The sequence below is a fragment of the Drosophila gunungcola genome, chromosome 3R (genome assembly GCF_025200985.1).
Source record: "Drosophila gunungcola strain Sukarami chromosome 3R, Dgunungcola_SK_2, whole genome shotgun sequence".
Lineage (NCBI taxonomy): Eukaryota > Metazoa > Arthropoda > Insecta > Diptera > Drosophilidae > Drosophila > Drosophila gunungcola.
The window spans coordinates 29398189-29416849 of record NC_069139.1 but is presented as its reverse complement, the minus strand read 5'-3'; the positions used below and the strand labels follow the sequence as shown (position 1 = coordinate 29416849).

The 18661-nt window shown below is 37.9% G+C and overlaps 2 protein-coding genes and 1 long non-coding RNA gene across 3 annotated transcripts; 2 read left to right on the top strand and 1 right to left on the bottom strand.

Annotated features, from left to right (window-relative positions):
* Window positions 1–214: 214 nt before the first annotated feature.
* LOC128252701 (uncharacterized) lies at window positions 215–823 on the bottom strand. The gene is made up of 2 exons (XR_008267328.1): window positions 614–823; window positions 215–549 (listed from the first exon to the last, which is right to left on the bottom strand). It is a non-coding gene; the product is annotated as an uncharacterized LOC128252701 (long non-coding RNA).
* A 774-nt stretch (window positions 824–1597) lies between these two features.
* On the top strand, window positions 1598–1885 carry LOC128252699 (male-specific sperm protein Mst84Dd). The gene has a single exon (XM_052980642.1). The coding sequence runs from the start codon at window positions 1598–1600 to the stop codon at window positions 1787–1789; it is 192 nt and encodes a 63-aa protein (XP_052836602.1). The 3' UTR covers window positions 1790–1885.
* A 7000-nt stretch (window positions 1886–8885) lies between these two features.
* LOC128252693 (uncharacterized) lies at window positions 8886–10010 on the top strand. Its single transcript, XM_052980634.1, has one exon. The coding sequence runs from the start codon at window positions 8989–8991 to the stop codon at window positions 9622–9624; it is 636 nt and encodes a 211-aa protein (XP_052836594.1). The 5' UTR covers window positions 8886–8988; the 3' UTR covers window positions 9625–10010.
* The last annotated feature ends 8651 nt before the right edge of the window (window positions 10011–18661 follow it).

Genomic DNA, 18661 nt, shown 5'->3' with positions numbered 1-18661 from the left:
GCAGACTGAACAACGTTATTTCAGTTTGTTTTCGAGCTATTTGGTTCTGCCTCTCTACATCTGCAACCACCGGCCGAGCAGCGGCAGACAGCGGCAGAGCGACGATAGAGCGTTGTAATTTTATTTTTACCATTTGAAAGAAGGGTATCAAAAATTGATTTAAAATCCTCTGGGCATTGATTTTTATTTTTATTTTGAGCTAGACATTTCGATCTGAAAGGTATACATTTTTATTACTGTTGCCGCGTCCCATATACTATTTTTTGTTTGAAAGTATCAGGTGTTGGTTAAAGCATTGTGTGTAGAATGGATACAACAGGAGTATGCTTAATGGTTTTCGTTTCAGAAGCGTTAGCACCAACACCCTCCACAGCAACTGCCAAATGAACCGCAACAGGGTCTACAGGGACCACAAGGTCCGCAGCATGATCCACACGGTCTACAACGTGGTCCACAAGGCCCGCAACAGGGTCCACATGGTCCACAGCTAAATCCGAATGGTCCGCAGCACGGTCCACAAGGTCCACAGCACATGGTGATCGCACAAATCTAAAATAGAGTAATAACATAATAAAATTGGTCCGTAAAAACATTTTTCCTACTAACTCCTTACCAAACAAAAAATAATTCGAGACAAGACAACAAATTTTGATGTAGTCCCAACAAGAGCGTAAATCAGAATGATATAAGCCTGAAAGTAGCATCGGTATATGAGCTTGAAAATAGAAATATGATTTCCACAGCCATCTAGATTTGGATTTATTCATTTATATGTGTGTGCACTCAAAAAACAAATTTTGCACAAAAACAAGAAAGAATGGTATAATCGTGTTCCCCGACGATTAGATTCCCGTTACTCAGCTAAAAAATTTAGGTGGCGATCTGTCGAGCTGCATAGAAAACACTAGAAGCTCAGAACGTGCAGCACCCCCACCCCTCGATAACAGTTTTTTTTCCTGTCATTCTACATAAGAAATCACCGGCAGAGCATTGGCCGAGCACCGGCTGAGCGACGGCAGGGCTGCAGCAGAGGACTTAAAAACTCTATAACTTCTAAGTATAGGTAGATATGATGAAAACACACTCTCAGAGTCCGACAACTAAGGCCTAACATGTCTCAGTGTGCTTGCCTCCATTTTAAAATAAACTTACAGCTGCGTAACAATCAAAATCAAGAACTAAAATCTCAGGCTTTTATAGTTTCCAATTTCATCAAAATCGGACGAATATATCATTTAGCTCCCAATGGAACAATCAAAACTTTACAAAAAATTATAAAATAAATTTAACATTAAAAATGTATTGTTAGCAAAAATATTTAATTTTTAAAATAGCTGCAAGGGTGTTTAAACTTCGGCATTTATTTCTCTTCCGTTCTTATTTTTGGAAAATCATAGATGGCTGTGATCCTGTTTTCGAGTTTCCTTCAGCCATTTTCCAGTGAAGCAAATCAGTTTTCAGTTTTCTTCCAGCCCAAAAACATCTAAATTTTAGTCCGAGCCAAATTTTTTTTTCTGCTCATACCAGTAGGTATATTAAAAAAAAACAACTATTAACAAGAGTGCTAAAATTCAATAAGTAGGCTTACGCATTAATCATGGGGTGTGCACCGGGTGGACCATGTTGCGGATCTTGTGGGCCTTGTTGCGGGCCTTGTGGACCCTGCTGTGGACCCTGTGGACCTTGTGGGCCCTGCTGTGGACCCTGCGGACCATGCTGTGGACCCTGCGGACCATGCTGTGGGCCTATGGAAAAGCGAAACGGCCTTCAACGATGCTGTCCTTTTTAGAGTCTACAAAGAGTGGCGAAAAAGAAGCAGAAATACGGATTGGGCTTTAGATATTAAAACACCTTGCTAAGAAATAAAGAAGATTAATGAAAACAATTTGTACGAGGGCGCCTACTATATATAACCGGAAAAATAAAAATCTTTGATATTCCTATAGGAATTTTAAATTCGATTTTTATGCGTATATGTAAAAAACTTAAGCTCTGTCGGTTTTTGTTTCGACTTTAAATCAAATTTAAGCTGGTAAATCATTAATCCATCTTTTTTATCTCGAAGTATATTCGTATAAATTGCAAAATAGCGAGGTTATATTTTGAAACACGTTGACATGTTGAACAAAAGGATATATTTTATTCGTTGAAAAGTATGTAACAAGTAGAAAGAAGAGTTTCTGACCCTATATGGTAAGCTGTGTTTTGAAAAGGCAAACGTTCCCATAATCATGGCTATTTGTACTACACAAGTTTCTGGCAATGAGAAGTGTTATGATTTAAGTGAAGCTCACAAGTTTAACGGCATGGAAAGTATTCTTTAGTTAAATGTTTATTTAATTGTCATGTTCCTCCTACTACCTTAGTAGTTCAAAATTGTTTTTTCTTAATATTGTCTTAATTCTCAATTTATGTTTTTTTAAAATATATTTATTGTTATGTGTGTTTTCTTATTTATTGGATTTTCTTCTTAGCGAGACTAACAATAAGTGTATTAAGGGGGTATTCTGGTAAAGAAAATTTAAAAAAAAAATTGTTTTGTTTTGTTGCATATTATGAAAGTTACTTCAAAATTATGATCCAAAAAGGATTTATCAAAATTAAAATAATTTTCGGAGACACAGCCAATTCTGTGACATGGAGTCCGAGCCATTAAAATCGTTTCCTAATCTTAAAAGCGGTTTTTTCAAAACTAATTTTTTTGAGGTGGTTGACATGATAATTCAAGTTCTACTGAACCGATTCGCTTGAAATGTTGTATATATCTCTCTATTACTTGCAGGGTTGGCTGAAATACATTTTGGAAGATCTAATATTAATGTATAGGCTCCGTCTCTTGTCGCCAAGGGGTCAGCAGCCTGAAGATGTTTCTAGGGTTGGTTCTGTGTGTCGTCAGCCTGTGGAAGTTCTCGATTACTTCCGGGCTTTGAAGAAATGTTAATAGCGTGAGTGGTCCGGTAAAAGGTCCGAGAGCTGTTGTGCACTTATTAAATTGCGAGAGAAGTTTTATGTCACAGCAAAATTAATTAAATCTGAAAGCTTTCTTTGTTTCATGAATGAATTTTATAAATGCATTATATAGTTGTTTTCCTTTGGGATCAAGAGGCGAGATCTCCAGTGCGTATGCTTGGCATTGTCTAGACAAGACATTGACATAGTCTTCTGCTGCTATGAAGCGATCTCCAAGTGAATTATAGAAGTCCGTGAATTGGCCTTTGGAGATTGTAAAGTATTTTTAAATTAAAAGTTTGTTTTTACAAATTGTTATTGTAGTGCCGCTTGTGGTCGAACAGCTCATGTTTATACAACAGTCTGAAGAGAATCAATAATAGTATCTAAAACTGTGTTCCCTCACACTAGGCAGTAGCGCTTAAAATGCGTGTAAGGGAACATTTTGCATATATTAATACAATCTAAACCAATCTAATCTTTTAAATAAAGCTTTCGGATTTAGTGTGTTTCGGTAGGTTTGTATACAAGGTGTCGGTAAGGGGTAAAGTCGCTCTCGATATTGGAAAGGTTTGAAACGTCAGGAAAACGTAATTAATGTTTTCGGATCTAGGCTAGCTATACCCTCCATATTCCGTCCTCATTCTTTACCAATTCAACCGTCAAATGATACAGACGTGTTCTAGTGAAGGCCATTGCCAGGTTTATTTAACCTAAAACTGTTTATCTTATCCGTCTGCCTAACCAAAATAAGAATTTTTAGCATTTATTAGCAACTTTTTTTCAAAATCCAGCAAAAAACCAGCTATTGTGTTTTCTAATGTATGTCATTCTCTTCTCAAACTGACGGCGAATCCCAAACGAACTCAAAAAAGGATATTGGTCCAGGGGATAAGCTCTCCCTCAGAGACCTTGGACCAGCTTAACACGGCAGCATCTGGCTGGCAACACACGTACACATTAGCTGGAGTCCCATCACCATGGGGATAAAAGGAGCAGTTAATTTATGCCAACATGCTCAGGTAATTGAGGCACTGCGTCTGGAAAATATCAGTAGCCCGGCCTTGCCAGCATTTAAATTAACCAACTAGGGGATTTTAATTAGTGTCAAGTGCATTGAAATTAATGGTGCCAAAAGGGGCGTGGCCGTGGCCAATCAAAAAGTTTTTGCAAGCAATGTTATCCATACACCCGTGTGGTTGCGCCAAGTCAATTATTAATGGTTGCTCGACTCGAGTGCAGACTGCTGACAACTCAATTCATGCTGGAAATCAGCAGGCAAATTGTTTATTGTGTGCAAGCAATAGAATGCCATTGGAATGTCTTGGGAACTGATTTTCATCATTTATTTTGCCAGTCGACTTTCCCACTTTCCACTCTGAATTATGAAGGCAGCGGCTTCGTGGGTATGAGTGCGAGGCAGTGGCCCAGCCCGATGTCGCACTGTGGGGAATTCTCGAACATGGCGGGCATATGGTGGCATCCGGGCGGCATGCAAACGGATTGTTCATCGTGCAATTCGAGTAGCAGGAGCACCAGCATCAAGACCCGTAGGGTCGCATCAGAGCTGCTTGCTGGAATGACAGTCAAACGCTTAATCAGTGCTGTATGTATTTCGATATGAACAAGTAACCCTAGGTCCCGCATATGGCTCAGCCGTTAATTGCAGTTCCCTGGGAATTCAGATCACCGCAGAAACGATGTAATCTCAGTCAGTGTTCTTGTAGCTTTAGAACAGGGTGGCCCACGAAAAAGACGGGTTAAAATGGCTTTAGAAAAAACAAGTGGATATTTTTCAAATATTTTTTTTATTGATTACTCTATAATGTAGAACATTTTAGGTCAAATTTTTCTAAAAATAAGAAAAATGTTTTAAAACTAATAATGGAATTTGTATTTCAGCATTTTAAGATTTGTAATGTATACCCAGTGGACACAAATACGATAGTAAAACGAAACTATTCAAAAACAAGGGAGAACCCTATAGTCGAGTTTCCCGACTATTAGATAGCCGTTACTTAGCCAACAAACATCAAACTAAGTATTCAATCTGTCGAACTGCATAGACAAAACTAGAAGATAAGGGCGTACAGCACCCCCATCCACCGCTTACAGTGCTTTCCTTTTGTCTCTCTAATGCAGCCATTACCGACAAGTAGCGGCGGCAGAGGACTTAAAAATTACAGTACTTCTAAGATATTTGCTCGACTTTGAATGAATGTCTACCGATAGATGTGACCGAAACCCACACACAGAGTCCAACACTTAGGATCTAACATGGCTCTGAGTGACAGTTCGTACTTTAACGATTTGTGGGCGTGGCTCCGTTTTGAAATAAACTTGCGCTGCTTAGGAACCAATAGAATCTTCATGCCAAGTCTCAAATCTCTAGCTCTTATAGTTTCCGAGATCTCGACGTTCATACAGACGGACATGGCTAGATCAACTCGGCTATTGATCCTGATCAAGACTATATACTTTATATGGTCGGAAACGCTTCTATCTACCTGTTACTTACCGTTAAACGAATACAATATATCCTTTTACTCTAAGAGCAGCGGGTATAATAAGCGAGCGTAGTCTAAAGTCCCGCTAAAATTCCAAATACCGGGCATATTAATTTACCTCTATGTCCTTCAAAAAAGATATCATAAAATGCTCGCAAACGACCCGATCAAAAACTATGTTTTCACTGACACAAACTGAGCAACAAGTGATTCGTTTCGAATCAGGTTTAAGTCTCGCTTTCCTATCGTTTACGATATCGTTTACGAAGTTTTGGTCCACTGGGTATTGTCTATCTACCAGCACACTACATATTTACTATGTATTGAAGCCATTTCACTATGCTCTGAACGACTATTTTTTGTGGAATTAATTAATAGCTTAAAAACGGAATGAAAAATTGGGGTTTTATTTTTTGATTTAAGCTTATAATAACAAAAGTAAAGAAAATTTGGGATAAATGGGCGTGGTCCAGCCATTTTTCAAAGGATATATTTTTTGCTTTTTAACAAAAATATTTTTTTATTCTAAAAATTAAAAAACGAATAATATAAATTTGACAAAAAGAAGCGTGGTCCTATCTTTTTTTTACGGGAAATCTCATTTTAGTACTTATTTTCGACACAATTTTAAACAAGGTATTTGGATCATTCTTAACGCAGATATTTTTTCGAAAATAAATACAAGGATTTTTGCATACCATTTTTTATGCTTTCTATCGAGACTGACTAACACAAGAAAATAGTCTGAAAAATGAAATTTTCAAAGAAAGTGAGCTTTAAAATTACATTCATTCAATAATTGAACAACTAACACCAAATAAACAAATTTGAAGTTGAAACTAGTTAAAACTCTTTTTATTTCTTATTCAAAGATGAATTTTCAATACCAATTTTAACATGTAAGACGGCTACTGACCTACCTTACCTACTTCACTTGTTGTACGAGCACCCTCTTCAAATGGTCTCTTCCAACACATGTTTGTATTAATTTTCACATAAAGTATTTATTGATAAGAACTTGCCTAGCGCCATTAATGTTAACAGCAATGATTTTTCTATTCGAATTCATTGATATTATTAATAATTTTTTTTTTATTATTAAAAATTCTACTTTTAAATGATTAAATCGAAATTTATAAAAAAAAGAATAATGAGAGATTTGTTTATTTAAATGCACATATAATAACTTTAATTATTTGATTCTGATTAAACAATATTTTTATTAAAATTACGTTAAGGGATTTCTTTACGCACAAATATATATATATATATATATTTATTAGGAACATTAAAAGATACCTATTTGGAAATTGGGTTCCAGAGCACTCACCCTTTTTATTTGTGTCCAACGTAGAGCGCTCGCTTTTTAAACATGGACTGCAAGCTTGTGAGATTTTATATTTCTGCTCTTAAACACACAAACACTACGTTACATTATTATAGCATGTTTCAATTATAAAGACATTGTAGACATTGTAGCGAACGATATCGAAAGCTTGTTGGTTATATTGTTTTCATTGAGTGCATTAAATTGGCTTTTTGTTTTGGTTTATTTGGTTTGTTATTAAGCACTTTAAATTTCTTTATTGTTTTATGATAGTCCCACATATAAGCGTCGTCTTTAGACGTTGTGGCGACCATCTTTAACTTTTTACTTTTACAAAGTCCTGGAGATTAATCACAATCCAGACTATGTGTAGAATGGTAATCAAAACAAAATAAAAAATAAAATAAAATTCGTCGGAAAGGTATTATGATTTCAGTCAGAAGTTTGCATCGCAGTGAAGGAGACATTTCCGACCCTATGAAGTATATATATTCTTGATCAGCATAACAAGGAGAATCAATCTAGCCATGTCCGTTTGTCGTTCCGTTTCTAACTAGTCTCTCAGTTTTAAAGCTATCTGCATGAAACTTTCCCAAAAGTTGTCTTTCTATTGCAGGTAGTATATAAGTCGGAACGAGCCGGATCGGGCGACTATAGCATATAGCTTCCATCGGAACAATCGGAAAAATAAATGAAAAAAATTATAAGTCTGTTATGAGTCAATTTTATTAAAATCGGAAAACGATATCAAATAGCTGCCATAGGAGCATAGGAACTATCGAATAATTTAGTTGCTAATCATCACAGCTACAATGTTTTTAAACACGTACGCAAGTAAATCATAATTTTAATATTTTCGAGAATGTTTAAATTTTTCATTAACTGCAAGGGTATATGTAGTTCGGCTTGCCGAAGTTTGCTTCCTTTCTTGTTGTGTATGCTTTTCCTTAAAGAAAAATATTTATTTAATTTTAATTAAACGAAACGGCATAACAATTATAACCAAACGGTACACAAATGGTAAGGGGCCATCTATGCATGAACTAATGGTATGAAAATTATAACAACTTATATCTTTTACACAAATGGTCCAAAGTTTTCGTTTAATTCAAATGGTTTGAATAAAAGACCAACGTTTTTGTTGTTACACAAACGCGCTGTTCTATTCAACACCGAAAGGTATCAGTTTAAGAACAAGGTCTTGAAAAAACAAGAACGCCATGGTACAACTAAAAATTCGGTCTTAGATACGGATTTTTTTCTGGGTGTATGACCAAATTGGGCTTAAGACAAAAAAAAATCACATAAATAAGGAAACTGTTCCTAGACTTATTTTTCTTTTTTTCCATGTGTTTTGAATAAACTAATTTTAATTTAAATATATCTCTAATTGTATCAATAACATGCTGCACACACGCCTGAAGAACATTAAAGTTGACATTTGCAACTGTGCCTTTTCTTTAGTTTAGGATAATATGATTTTGATTAGCCTACTTGCACAGAAAAGTTAGAAGACAATTTGGGGCTATCAATCTTACCACGATTATGTTTTAAATAGAGAAAGTTCCATGCGTCGTTCTACGGTTGGCCAGTTAAGGCGCTGTAAACAAAATGTAAATAATTTTGGTTGTAAGATTCATAATCTAGTAAGTTTAGTAGCACCAGCTTATAAAGCTGTTAAGATCGGATTCTAAGTCCTGAAGGCATATTACGGGAGGTGGTGTTAATACATAAGTAAAAGTAGTGTTTATAATCTGCGGCTCACAAATCCGTGTTGACACTAGAAATAACTGACTTACAAAGATTGTTTCAAGAGATAAGAATACTATTTAAGAAGATTATTGCAAATAAGGGCATCAAATTTCCTCTCCTCATTCAATCAAATATGCCAAATGCGAAAAAATGGCCTTATTCCTTTTAAGTTTTTAAGAAATAAGAAGAATACTTTTGGGGCAGTTTCTTCCAGATAACATAAATTAACGTTGTAAATTTATTATAATTTGCGTATTAATTGTTTCCCTTAAATACGTTTAGCTGTTTAGCAATGTTTGAATGTAAATTAATTTACACAACTCACATTTACCAATGTAACTGATCCGGATCCGGATCCAGTTGGCCTTTGCTGAACATTCGATCAGTCCGTTCCAAAATTACTCGTTTTTGAAAGGGTTCCAAGGCCCAGCCGTCAAATCTCGGCCATCAGACATGTCGGTTACCACCAGCGGCAGCGCTCCGAGCATTTGGAGCAGACCAAGTCCCTCCTGCGTGGCGGAAATCACGATGATCGGCGATGGGCCGCACGTGCAACGCCCCCGCCATAGCCGCCCAAGTCCGCCCCCCCGCCAGCCGATGTTGACGGCACCGGATCAACGGTCTCGAACTCGCCCGCCCCGCCGCACCCACTTTCTGCGCAAGATGAGCCTGCAACGGAGTTTGGCCTTCTACAGCCGACTAAGGAACACTGTCGGCAGTCCACCGCCCGGATTTGGGTACCTTTTCGCGGCGGACTTCGGCCTGAGGCGCCAACTGCGACGGGACTCCTATTTGCCGGCCATCGGAAACTGGCTTGGGTTACCCATCGATAATTTTGAGGGGCCCGAAAACAATGGGGACCCCGAGGGGAGAAGATTGTTCTCAGAACGACGCCACTGGGGACGGGCTCAGCTGCATTTTCAGCAGTATCTGGGCCTGAGGCATCTCCATCACCACAGCCCCAGATCATTTTCACTAAGATTTGCTCTAAGCCCACTGGCCATGAAGATCTTCTACGGCATGGTGTACGGACTGGGTCTAAGGGAGGCTTTAAGGTTGGCCTTCAACGAGGTGTTCTACTTGCATTAGCTGTGGGATTTTCGGTACCTCAACGATAGATTATAAATAAAATATTGTCAATCGAAACTTTGCAATCTAGGCGGGTGAACCTCTTCCCAAACGACAGCCTCATGCATATGCAGTTGCCCCTTCATTTGTCCCACTGGAAAACCCCTACAGGAAATCTGTATGCCGCAGGTTACTTTTCTTGTCCAAGAGCTTCTGCCACGCATTTCGCCGTTGTGCTTTTATGGAAATCCTATGCCGCTATGTACCATTACAATGGAATATGTGCAGTGCAGTGGGGAATTCTGGAATTCTGGACCAGAACAATGGTTAACGAGGCGAATTTTAAATGCACTATAGAGTTTTTTAAAGACTGCCTGAAGATTCTTAATAAAACATAATCAATAATGATTGTTTTAATTGGTCCTGAAAAATAGTTTGTGATTTGGGAGTTTAAATTACATTTTCAGGCTCATTACATTTGCCCCTTAACAAACGCAGGGACTTTAGATAGATATAGTTTAGATATAATTAAGTCAAAAACGCTTTCGGCCCTTTTTTGGGTATTTGAGACCGTACGAGTAAAAGTGTGTTCGGAATTCGTGGCCTAATGCCCGGGGATCCACATATGCCGCAAGTTTTACACAACGCTACCGAAACAACAAGCGATGAACATCACGCCCACCATTCGGGTGTGTGTGTGTGTGTACACTCCCACCACCACCCCCACTCACACACACACAGCCGCCACACACTCGCACCCACAAACACATGCACAGAAGACGCTATGCGTTCATTTTGCGCCTTATCTGCGGTCGCAAGTGTTGCGCCATCGCAGCCCGAGTGCCTGAAATTATGCTAATTTCTGGGTTTTTATGCAGCCAACACGGAGCAGTAGCGGGAATCTGCATCCTCATGGTCGAATCTCCTCCGGCTCCTCCAGCTGCTCCGCGATGGTTGTTGGTTGTCGGTCGCCGGTTGTTGCTTGTTGGCTCTTGCTGCTCCGGCTGTGCATTTTGCGGTTAACGCACTGACAAAAAGCATTTTTAATGCCAGAACATGTCACATCCAAATCGATACTGAGATGAGAATCGATTTGTTTTATTAAAAGACTTTCTTGAACCCATTAGTCTTCCAGACTCAAGTTATTATAACATTTTTATTATAACATGATTTCTCTAGTACCCCCGATTCAACTGACCTTGGAATATATTATTCAAATTATACAGAAAATATATTCAAATATACTTCTTGTTCTTTTTAATTGTAGTTCCGTTTTTAACAGTGCATTAAGGGAACGATGAATTTTACGTCATGGGGGGGAGACCTGCTGATAACGCAACATTAATAACACCCTCATGGCTGGCTTTCTCTTACTTGATGATTGAAAATACAGCAAACTGCGCCCGCGCCCCAGAGCTTGCCACATTCATTTACTTATCAGGCGAGGGAGTTGGGCCTTGCAGAGTCCGCACTTTGCCCCATATTTGTGGCACTTTCGGGAGCTAAGCAGACAAAAAGTGTCCAAAAAAAGGAGTCAAGCAGCTGCTGCCTCTTCGCCTGCCATTGCTATTACCATTGGTCTTGTTGTGGCCAGTGTTAACATAAAACTTGTGCAGCGATAAACTCTTGGCCGCCCAGGACATTGTCCGCCCGAACGTTCGTTAGCCATCCACTCAGCTCTGGGCCAGCTTCTGGGCCATTTCTGAGGCCGCCTCGACCAGATCCTACTGCATATTCAACGCCTTTTTCATTTCTCTTTGCTCGCCCAGCATTTGAAAATTTTAAATTTCCTCTGCCAGGCTCTCCTGCGGCTACTAACAGACTCTACTAGTGTTGCCCCCATTTCGCATTTGTTGATTTTTGCACAGGGTATTCACTAGATTGAGGTAATGTCAAGAAATAGATATAGGGTAAACTTTTCCTGCCGGATTGTAACCTATGGAAAATCAGCTCAATTTATAACAGATATTTTGTATTTATTTTCAAAAAATTCTGGGGTTTTGTTCCATTGGTTTTAAAACTAGTATATTTTATATTGGTAAATGTAAAAGCTTATAAAAACGATTCAAACAAAGCGACATATTACAACTACGCCTCAAATAATTCCTTGTAAGTAGTTGCGTGATTACTGAAAGCTCTATTAAGTGTTTGGACTTAAAACAAACATACGAAATGGAACTGAGTTTTTCCAAACAAATAATTGATGTTTCAAATGTTCTCAAATGCTTAAAGTTTCGGAAATTCAGGCAATACAATCGTCTTAGTATTTTTACAGCTTCAGACAACATTTTATATTTCGTACATAAAAGTAATGTGGGTGATTGTTTAATAAATTCTAACCGTAATAACACGGCCAAGGGGAGTGACTTCCTCTGGAATCAGTTGAAATATTATAATCGCCGACCTGGGGAAGCCTTTTAATTATTGTTCACAACTGGCGGATGCAACTTTATCTTGTTTATTTTATGCGTATTTTTTTTCTCGACCATTTAAATATTTCATCAGCCGGAAAGTTTTCATTGTGTTTGCAGTTTTTCCGATGAATATTTACCCAATTGATATTGCTCCGGCCATTGTTCTCCGAGTTTTTATTTATTGGCTTTTTTTGGATTGCATATTTAATTGAATGATTTCTTTTGTGCCGTCATCCCCCAATTTACTCAAGCTATCCGTAAGTTAAGAGGGAGTTTCTAAGCAAAACGAAGACAATTTAACCACTAGGGTTTTGAAATCATTTATAAAGGTGTGTAAGAGTATGCTTTTAAAAAAATTGTCTTTTGCATTGTGTTTATTGAAAGTCCTTACTCAAACTATGAACTTACATACATTTCCACTCCACTATGATTTTGGGGACGCCTGGCATTTCAACCAAAAAATCATCTGGTGTCACAAAAATAATGGAGATTAAACAATTAAAAAAATGTTCCCACAAAATTATAAATAGGTAATTAAAACGTATATTACAAAGAAAAAGGAAACTGACAAGCAAAAAAGCGGATGGATTTTCTAAACTGGCCCCCTGATTAACACACAAATATAAAATAGTGGCAATACAAACAGTGGCAATATTTGCATGTTCAGTTTTCTAAAACAGATAGTACTACATCGAAGTTTGGTAGCGTATAATCAAGCAAGATGGGGAGCTTAGCTATGCTGGAATTCACTTATTTTTATACCCTTGCAGAGGGTGTTATAATTTCATTCAGAAGTTTGCAACGCAGTGAAGGAGAAATATCCGACCCTATAAAGTGTATATATTCCTGATCAGCATCTCCAGGAGAGCCGATATGTCTGTCCGTCCGTCCGTTTCTACGCAAACTAGTCTCTCAGCTTTAAAGCTATCCCATAAGTTGTTTTTCAATTGCAGGTAGTATATAAGTCGGAACGAAAATTATAACTCAATGGGAACAATCAAAACAACAAAACTAAATGAAACAAATGTAAGTTCCCTTTTTTTAATTTTTTTTTTTAAATTTATTAAAACCTGAAAAGGATTTCATTGAGCTGCCAAAGGAACGATCGAATAATTGACCTAAAAATCGTCACGGCTTCAATATATATAATTCGATATTTAGATGTTTTAAAGAAAATATAAATTTTGCAATTGCTGCAAGGGAATATAAACTTCGGTTTGCCGAAGTTTGCTTTTTTCTTTTTTATGATAATACTTATATTTAATGTCACGATATAGGATTTCTCATTTGAGATATAAAGATATAAATATATTTAATTTTACTTACAACTAAGTTCAAGTTGTTTTACAATCAGGCTTGACCTTGAATCTCTAGAAAAAATAAGACTGCATAAAAAGGGTATTCAGGTTTTACTTTGTAATCTGTCGGAGAAAGTTATTTCCTAAACGACTGATATAAAAAATAATAAATCAAATACAAATCTTTTGACACACGAATCGTTGAAAAATTCGGACTGCCAAACTTAAATAGTAAGCGAACTTTTCGTTATAATATTTGTTTTGCGAACAGAAAATGCCTCTAATGAACAGTTTCTAGTTATGCACCTACGTTTTCAATTATTATTGAGAAGCTATAAGATTTTAAGAAAAATATTTATTTAAAAGTAAAAACTAAACATGATTTCGAGAGACCATTTTTACTGTAGCGTTGTTTTAAATGTGGTGTTTTTTTAGTTTGTATTGTCACTAAACATTTTGAGTGGGACTTTTTTAAAAAAACCGTCTTTCAAAGTAAGTGGAATTTTAATTTATGTTTGCACATGCTTAGTTTTAAAGCTATCTCGGTGATAGTTCTGCAAAAGACTCAAGTTAGAAGGAAAAAAATAGTATTAAATTATGTAATTTTTGATCTGTTTAATGGAAGTGTGAATGACGCTGCGATTTGCAGAAACACTAACTCAAAAAAATGTTTTTCAAATTATCAGAACTTGATGCAATGTCTAAAGTTGATAACCTTTGGTGGCCTTCTTCTCCCCACCCTCATTTCAATGCGTCCACGTCTGTGTCTGCTTCGCTTGTCATGCATTTTACGCATGAGAAAGTATTTTCAGTTAACAAGTGTGAGGGCTGAGCCGAGCTCCACAAAAAGTATCCCCACTGCAGAAGTGCAGAAGGAAAGACCCATAAAAATAAATCGAATGGTGGCGAAGGGCCCGGTACTGTGGGGATAACAAACGATGCTCCATGCCAACGGAGTGGGCGGCTGGTGGAGCCGCAAGTCGGGTTTGTTTATGGCGCGATACGAATGACACGTGACTGCGAGACACCAGACAAGCACCGGCAGCACCAGACGCTGGCAAAAATTATGAAATTTAGCGCAAGCCGCAGTTGGAGTTGCACAAAAAGATACATGGGCTCACGCACACAGCCACATAGCCACACATCCACACATCCGCACATCCGCACATCCAGCTATGTGACAGCTTTTCCATATCGCACCTGCCACACACACACACTCGCCAAAGGAAAGGTGGGGGAAAACTGACGGCCAATGCGCTTAGCACTTTCATTTCGTTTGCTGCAAATTGCTTAACCACAATGCATATGTATGCAAAGCGGCGACGCGTACCCAACCGTGCACTGAGAAAAATACAAACGCTGCTCATTCAAAATGCTAGGGGAAATGAGAACCTTAAAATAGGTTTCAAATTTACCAAAGAGGTAAAGAACAAACCAAGAAATTTAAGAAAGTCTTTTCAGATACGGATCATACCCGTATTTTTGATTTTATTCACTTTTTTAAAACACTTAAAGCATCACTAGCATTCGAACTGAAAATCTGTCTTATAAAAACACAGCTTGAGATAAAAAATAATGTATGCCTAAGATGGTAGAAATATACGTTGAATTTGAAAAAAATCTTCAATGTATTTCAATTTTAAAACATTTATCTTATTACACAACGAAAAGACATGAAATCAATGCACACATCATCGAATTTTCTTTCTGCGCAGAGACGGTATTAGCAAACTGAGCTCGGCGTGGTTTTTTCTTCAGGCAAATGTGGCAGGGTGTCGCCCGCAGCTGCTCGGCTCAATATAGCTGCTACCGGTTTAACGCTTTGCTGCCTTTTTTGCAAGGCTTTCTCAGTCGTACATTCGCACAGAGGTGTAAGCTTATGGCACTCATTTGCAGTTGCTAGGCGGACAGACGGGCGAGAATCATCTGCAAAAGAACAACAAAGCTGAATTTTTTGGACACTCCCACGAGGTTCTTTTTGAAAAAGAAATCCAATTTGAAATAATTAGTTAAAGCTTCAGTTTGAAGTGTTTGTTGAGCTTCAAAGCGGACGACAACATTTCCCGTTTGCGTCTTATCATACATTTTGATTTGTTCCCAATCCCATTTATATCCCCATCGGCAGCGTATCTATTTAAAACGCTTGATGTAATTTATTTCCTATTCTTCGTCTCCGCAAAGTAGGCTACAATTTCCTACGCATCCCTGTTATAAGCTCACATGGGCTTTCGTATGGCGTATACGCATTAGTGTAGGTGTCTGTGGGCTGATTATGACTGTGTTTACATTTTCCATCCAAAGCTTTTGTGCTGAAAATCTGTAAGCAGGAATGGAAATTCAGTCGTTTTTTCTTTTCCTTGTTGAAGAAGCAGCCCAAAGCTAAAAAAATTGAGTCGTTAGTCCAATTCGCAATTGAGACGACATATTCATTTAAGAGCTGTTAAATAAATTTAAGTAAATTTAGTTTCTCCCAGCTTCCTATATTAAACACTATACTTTTCGTTTCGTTAATAGCCCAACGCACATTACATTGCTTGCAATCAATTACAAAAGTTAAGTTTCCTTAAACTTTCTCGGTGGATGAATTTTACGCCACTTAAGAGCACACTTGACAAATCGCAGTAATCGTTCTTGATTATTATTTGGTCAGCTGGTCAGTTAACTGCCACTTAATATTGCTCGCCCTAGACTTTTTTGATTTATTGGCTTGGGCAGAGATGATTTTCATTTTTAATAGTCGGGAATTTACAATGATCTTTCAAAAGTTGGGTTTTCAAGAATTTATTTTAAGCACATCCCAGAGTTAGTTTTTACCTTTGTTTTCGTGAAGTCTTGTTTTTGGTTGCCGATGGAAGCGCGGAAAGTGATTGTTGGAGGGGAAAGAACCCCACCAGTAAACGGGAACTAACCTGTCAATTGCAGATACTTGAACTCCACCTAACCACCGGCATAGAAACACGCACAGAGTTTACCCACCCAACCCAATTTCCCGACCACAATGCCACTCGCACTTCCTGTTTTTTGTTTCCATGGGCCACAAAGTCAAACGTCGCATATTGAGCGAAGTGGCAAATCGAAACTACAGGGGTTTTGGCTGCTGCATGGGTTGGGATTCCCCTATTCCGTCAAATACCTCCCAGCGATTTCTCATTCATTGGACATGTTAAGGCACGATGAGCGGATGTCAAATGCCAAATGCCATTCTATACCCTGAAATATTAAGATGGCCATGAAATGTGGCCGCACCGAGTGTCAATTTGATTAATTGAACATCATGCTGGGTGGTCCCCGCTGTTTTCGCTAAGTTGTTATCCCCGATCCTGGGAAAACCTTCTAGACAATAAGGAAAATGGTGGCCATGGCCTTCACTAAGAATTCAATAAAAATGTTGCATAAATTTTCTCTTTTCTTTTGGCCACCCTTTTGGGATTGGCTGAAACGGAAATGAATTCGCTCACATGTATCAATCCAGTTGTTTGTATTTATACAAGCTTTAATTTTGGCTGCTTTGCGGTAATTTTTTCGTGTATCTCATTTGAAGGTGCACTCCAAAGTCAAGAGTAATGTGAAGTGCTAAGTGGTTGATAATTGGAGAAGTGCCCAAAGTACGCAAACAAAGTGTTCTATAGGTGGTTAGGGCACTTAAATCGCGCGTTTTGTTCAATGGTTAAGTTTTAAATACCAGCAGTGACGAGTTTTCTATTTGTGCCATCCTTAAATCAAACGGTATTCAGCAGCAGCCACTCAGCTGGCTTGTTCCACAACTGATATATTGTCATTCATATGTTGTGTCAGCAATTTGTTAGCTTTATGGCTCCTGCCACGCCCCCAGTTGTCGTCCCTGAAAACCCAGAATGGGTGATCGGGAAAAAGTAAAAGGAACGGAAAAAGAAAAACGCAAAACTTGAATACATAAATTGTATTTATGCTCTCCACACTCTGCATTCTGTCTGTCCATGGATTCAAAGTGGAAAACTAAGAATCAATACATTGCACACTTCTCCTTAAAACGTGAGACTGCAGAATAGTAAAATTTTGAGACTTGTACATAATAATGTGTTGTTCACTTGTTCATGTTTAAGTATTTGACTGATATTTAATCACTTCAAAGGCGTATAACTATTTTTAAGTATTCACACATACTGCACACTTTTATATAACATTTTCTTTGAGATTTAGATACCTGCCCATCAACCTAACTTAGACTACTTAATGTTTTATAGCTTTCTTTGTTCGTAACATAAGTGATTGAAGTTTCCTATCTGAGTTTAAGAAAACAACAAATGCAGTATGACAATTTTTTCTAGGAAAATAAACATGCAAAACATTCCCATTATCATTAACCTATGTATTTTAAATGAACATCCATTTTATTTGTACAATTTGTACACAACTATGGAGGACTCTCGAAAGCGAGATCTCAAATAGTTGATAAATTCATAGTGCTTCTTTCAACAGTGCTATAAGTTCCACATATAGGAGCTGAACTCTGAAGGCCAGAGTTTAGTCAAGACGGAACTAGCCCACAAAAACTCGAGCACTTGGAAAAACTGTTTAACTTTCAGGTAAATATTGTGATAAAAAGGTTAATTTTAATATAAACAGAACTCAAAATGTTGTGTTAGTTTATTTATAATTTAGATTTCTGAACACACAATTTGTAGAACCCATTGACCTAAAGTCAGAAACAGCCGAAGAAGTTGCAGTCCGCAATCCATACATTTCTAGACCAGGAGGCGATTATTAATTTGTCAGACACAGATGACATTGTACTAATATTGTCTAAATAATAGCGCAGATTGGGATTACTATTTGAAAAAGAATTGTACAGCTTAACTTTCCTGGCCCCCTTGATGAGAACTAGATTAGAAAGTATCTTAAAAAAACATTCGTTTGAGAAAGCTAATCAACTTGTGGATGTGGCAGGTAATGCTCACAGATCTGGACCGCGCTTTGTTGGAAGAAAATAGCATTTAACATTAGACTACCTCCTGAAGTTGCCCCCTGGATGACCTGAAAAAAGTAGGCGGCAAAGCCGCAAGTTGAAGTAATTTCTACTTAGCCGCAACTAACCAGGGCCGGAATGAAAGTGTTGGAAAAAACGTAGAGGAAACTTTGGAACGCCTCAGAAATTAAAATAAAGTGCCAAGAAAGTGAAAAGCGAGTGGCCCGTGCCTTGGGAGCAGCATCTTGAAGTTGGCAAAGCCAAAGCCCGGCCATCAGCGCCAACTTCCGTTTGGGCCAACACCGTACCGCAGCAACCACTTCTTGTTTCCATTACTTTTTCCATTCTCATTGCCGGTCTTACTTGTACACAATAAAAAAATTCATTTAACTTAAGGATCG

What these genes read in the sequence shown, in the direction of transcription:
- LOC128252699 (XM_052980642.1), top strand. Translation starts at nt 1,598, where the DNA reads ATGGGGTGTGCACCGGGTGGACCATGTTGCGGATCTTGTGGGCCTTGT.
- LOC128252693 (XM_052980634.1), top strand. Translation starts at nt 8,989, where the DNA reads ATGTCGGTTACCACCAGCGGCAGCGCTCCGAGCATTTGGAGCAGACCA.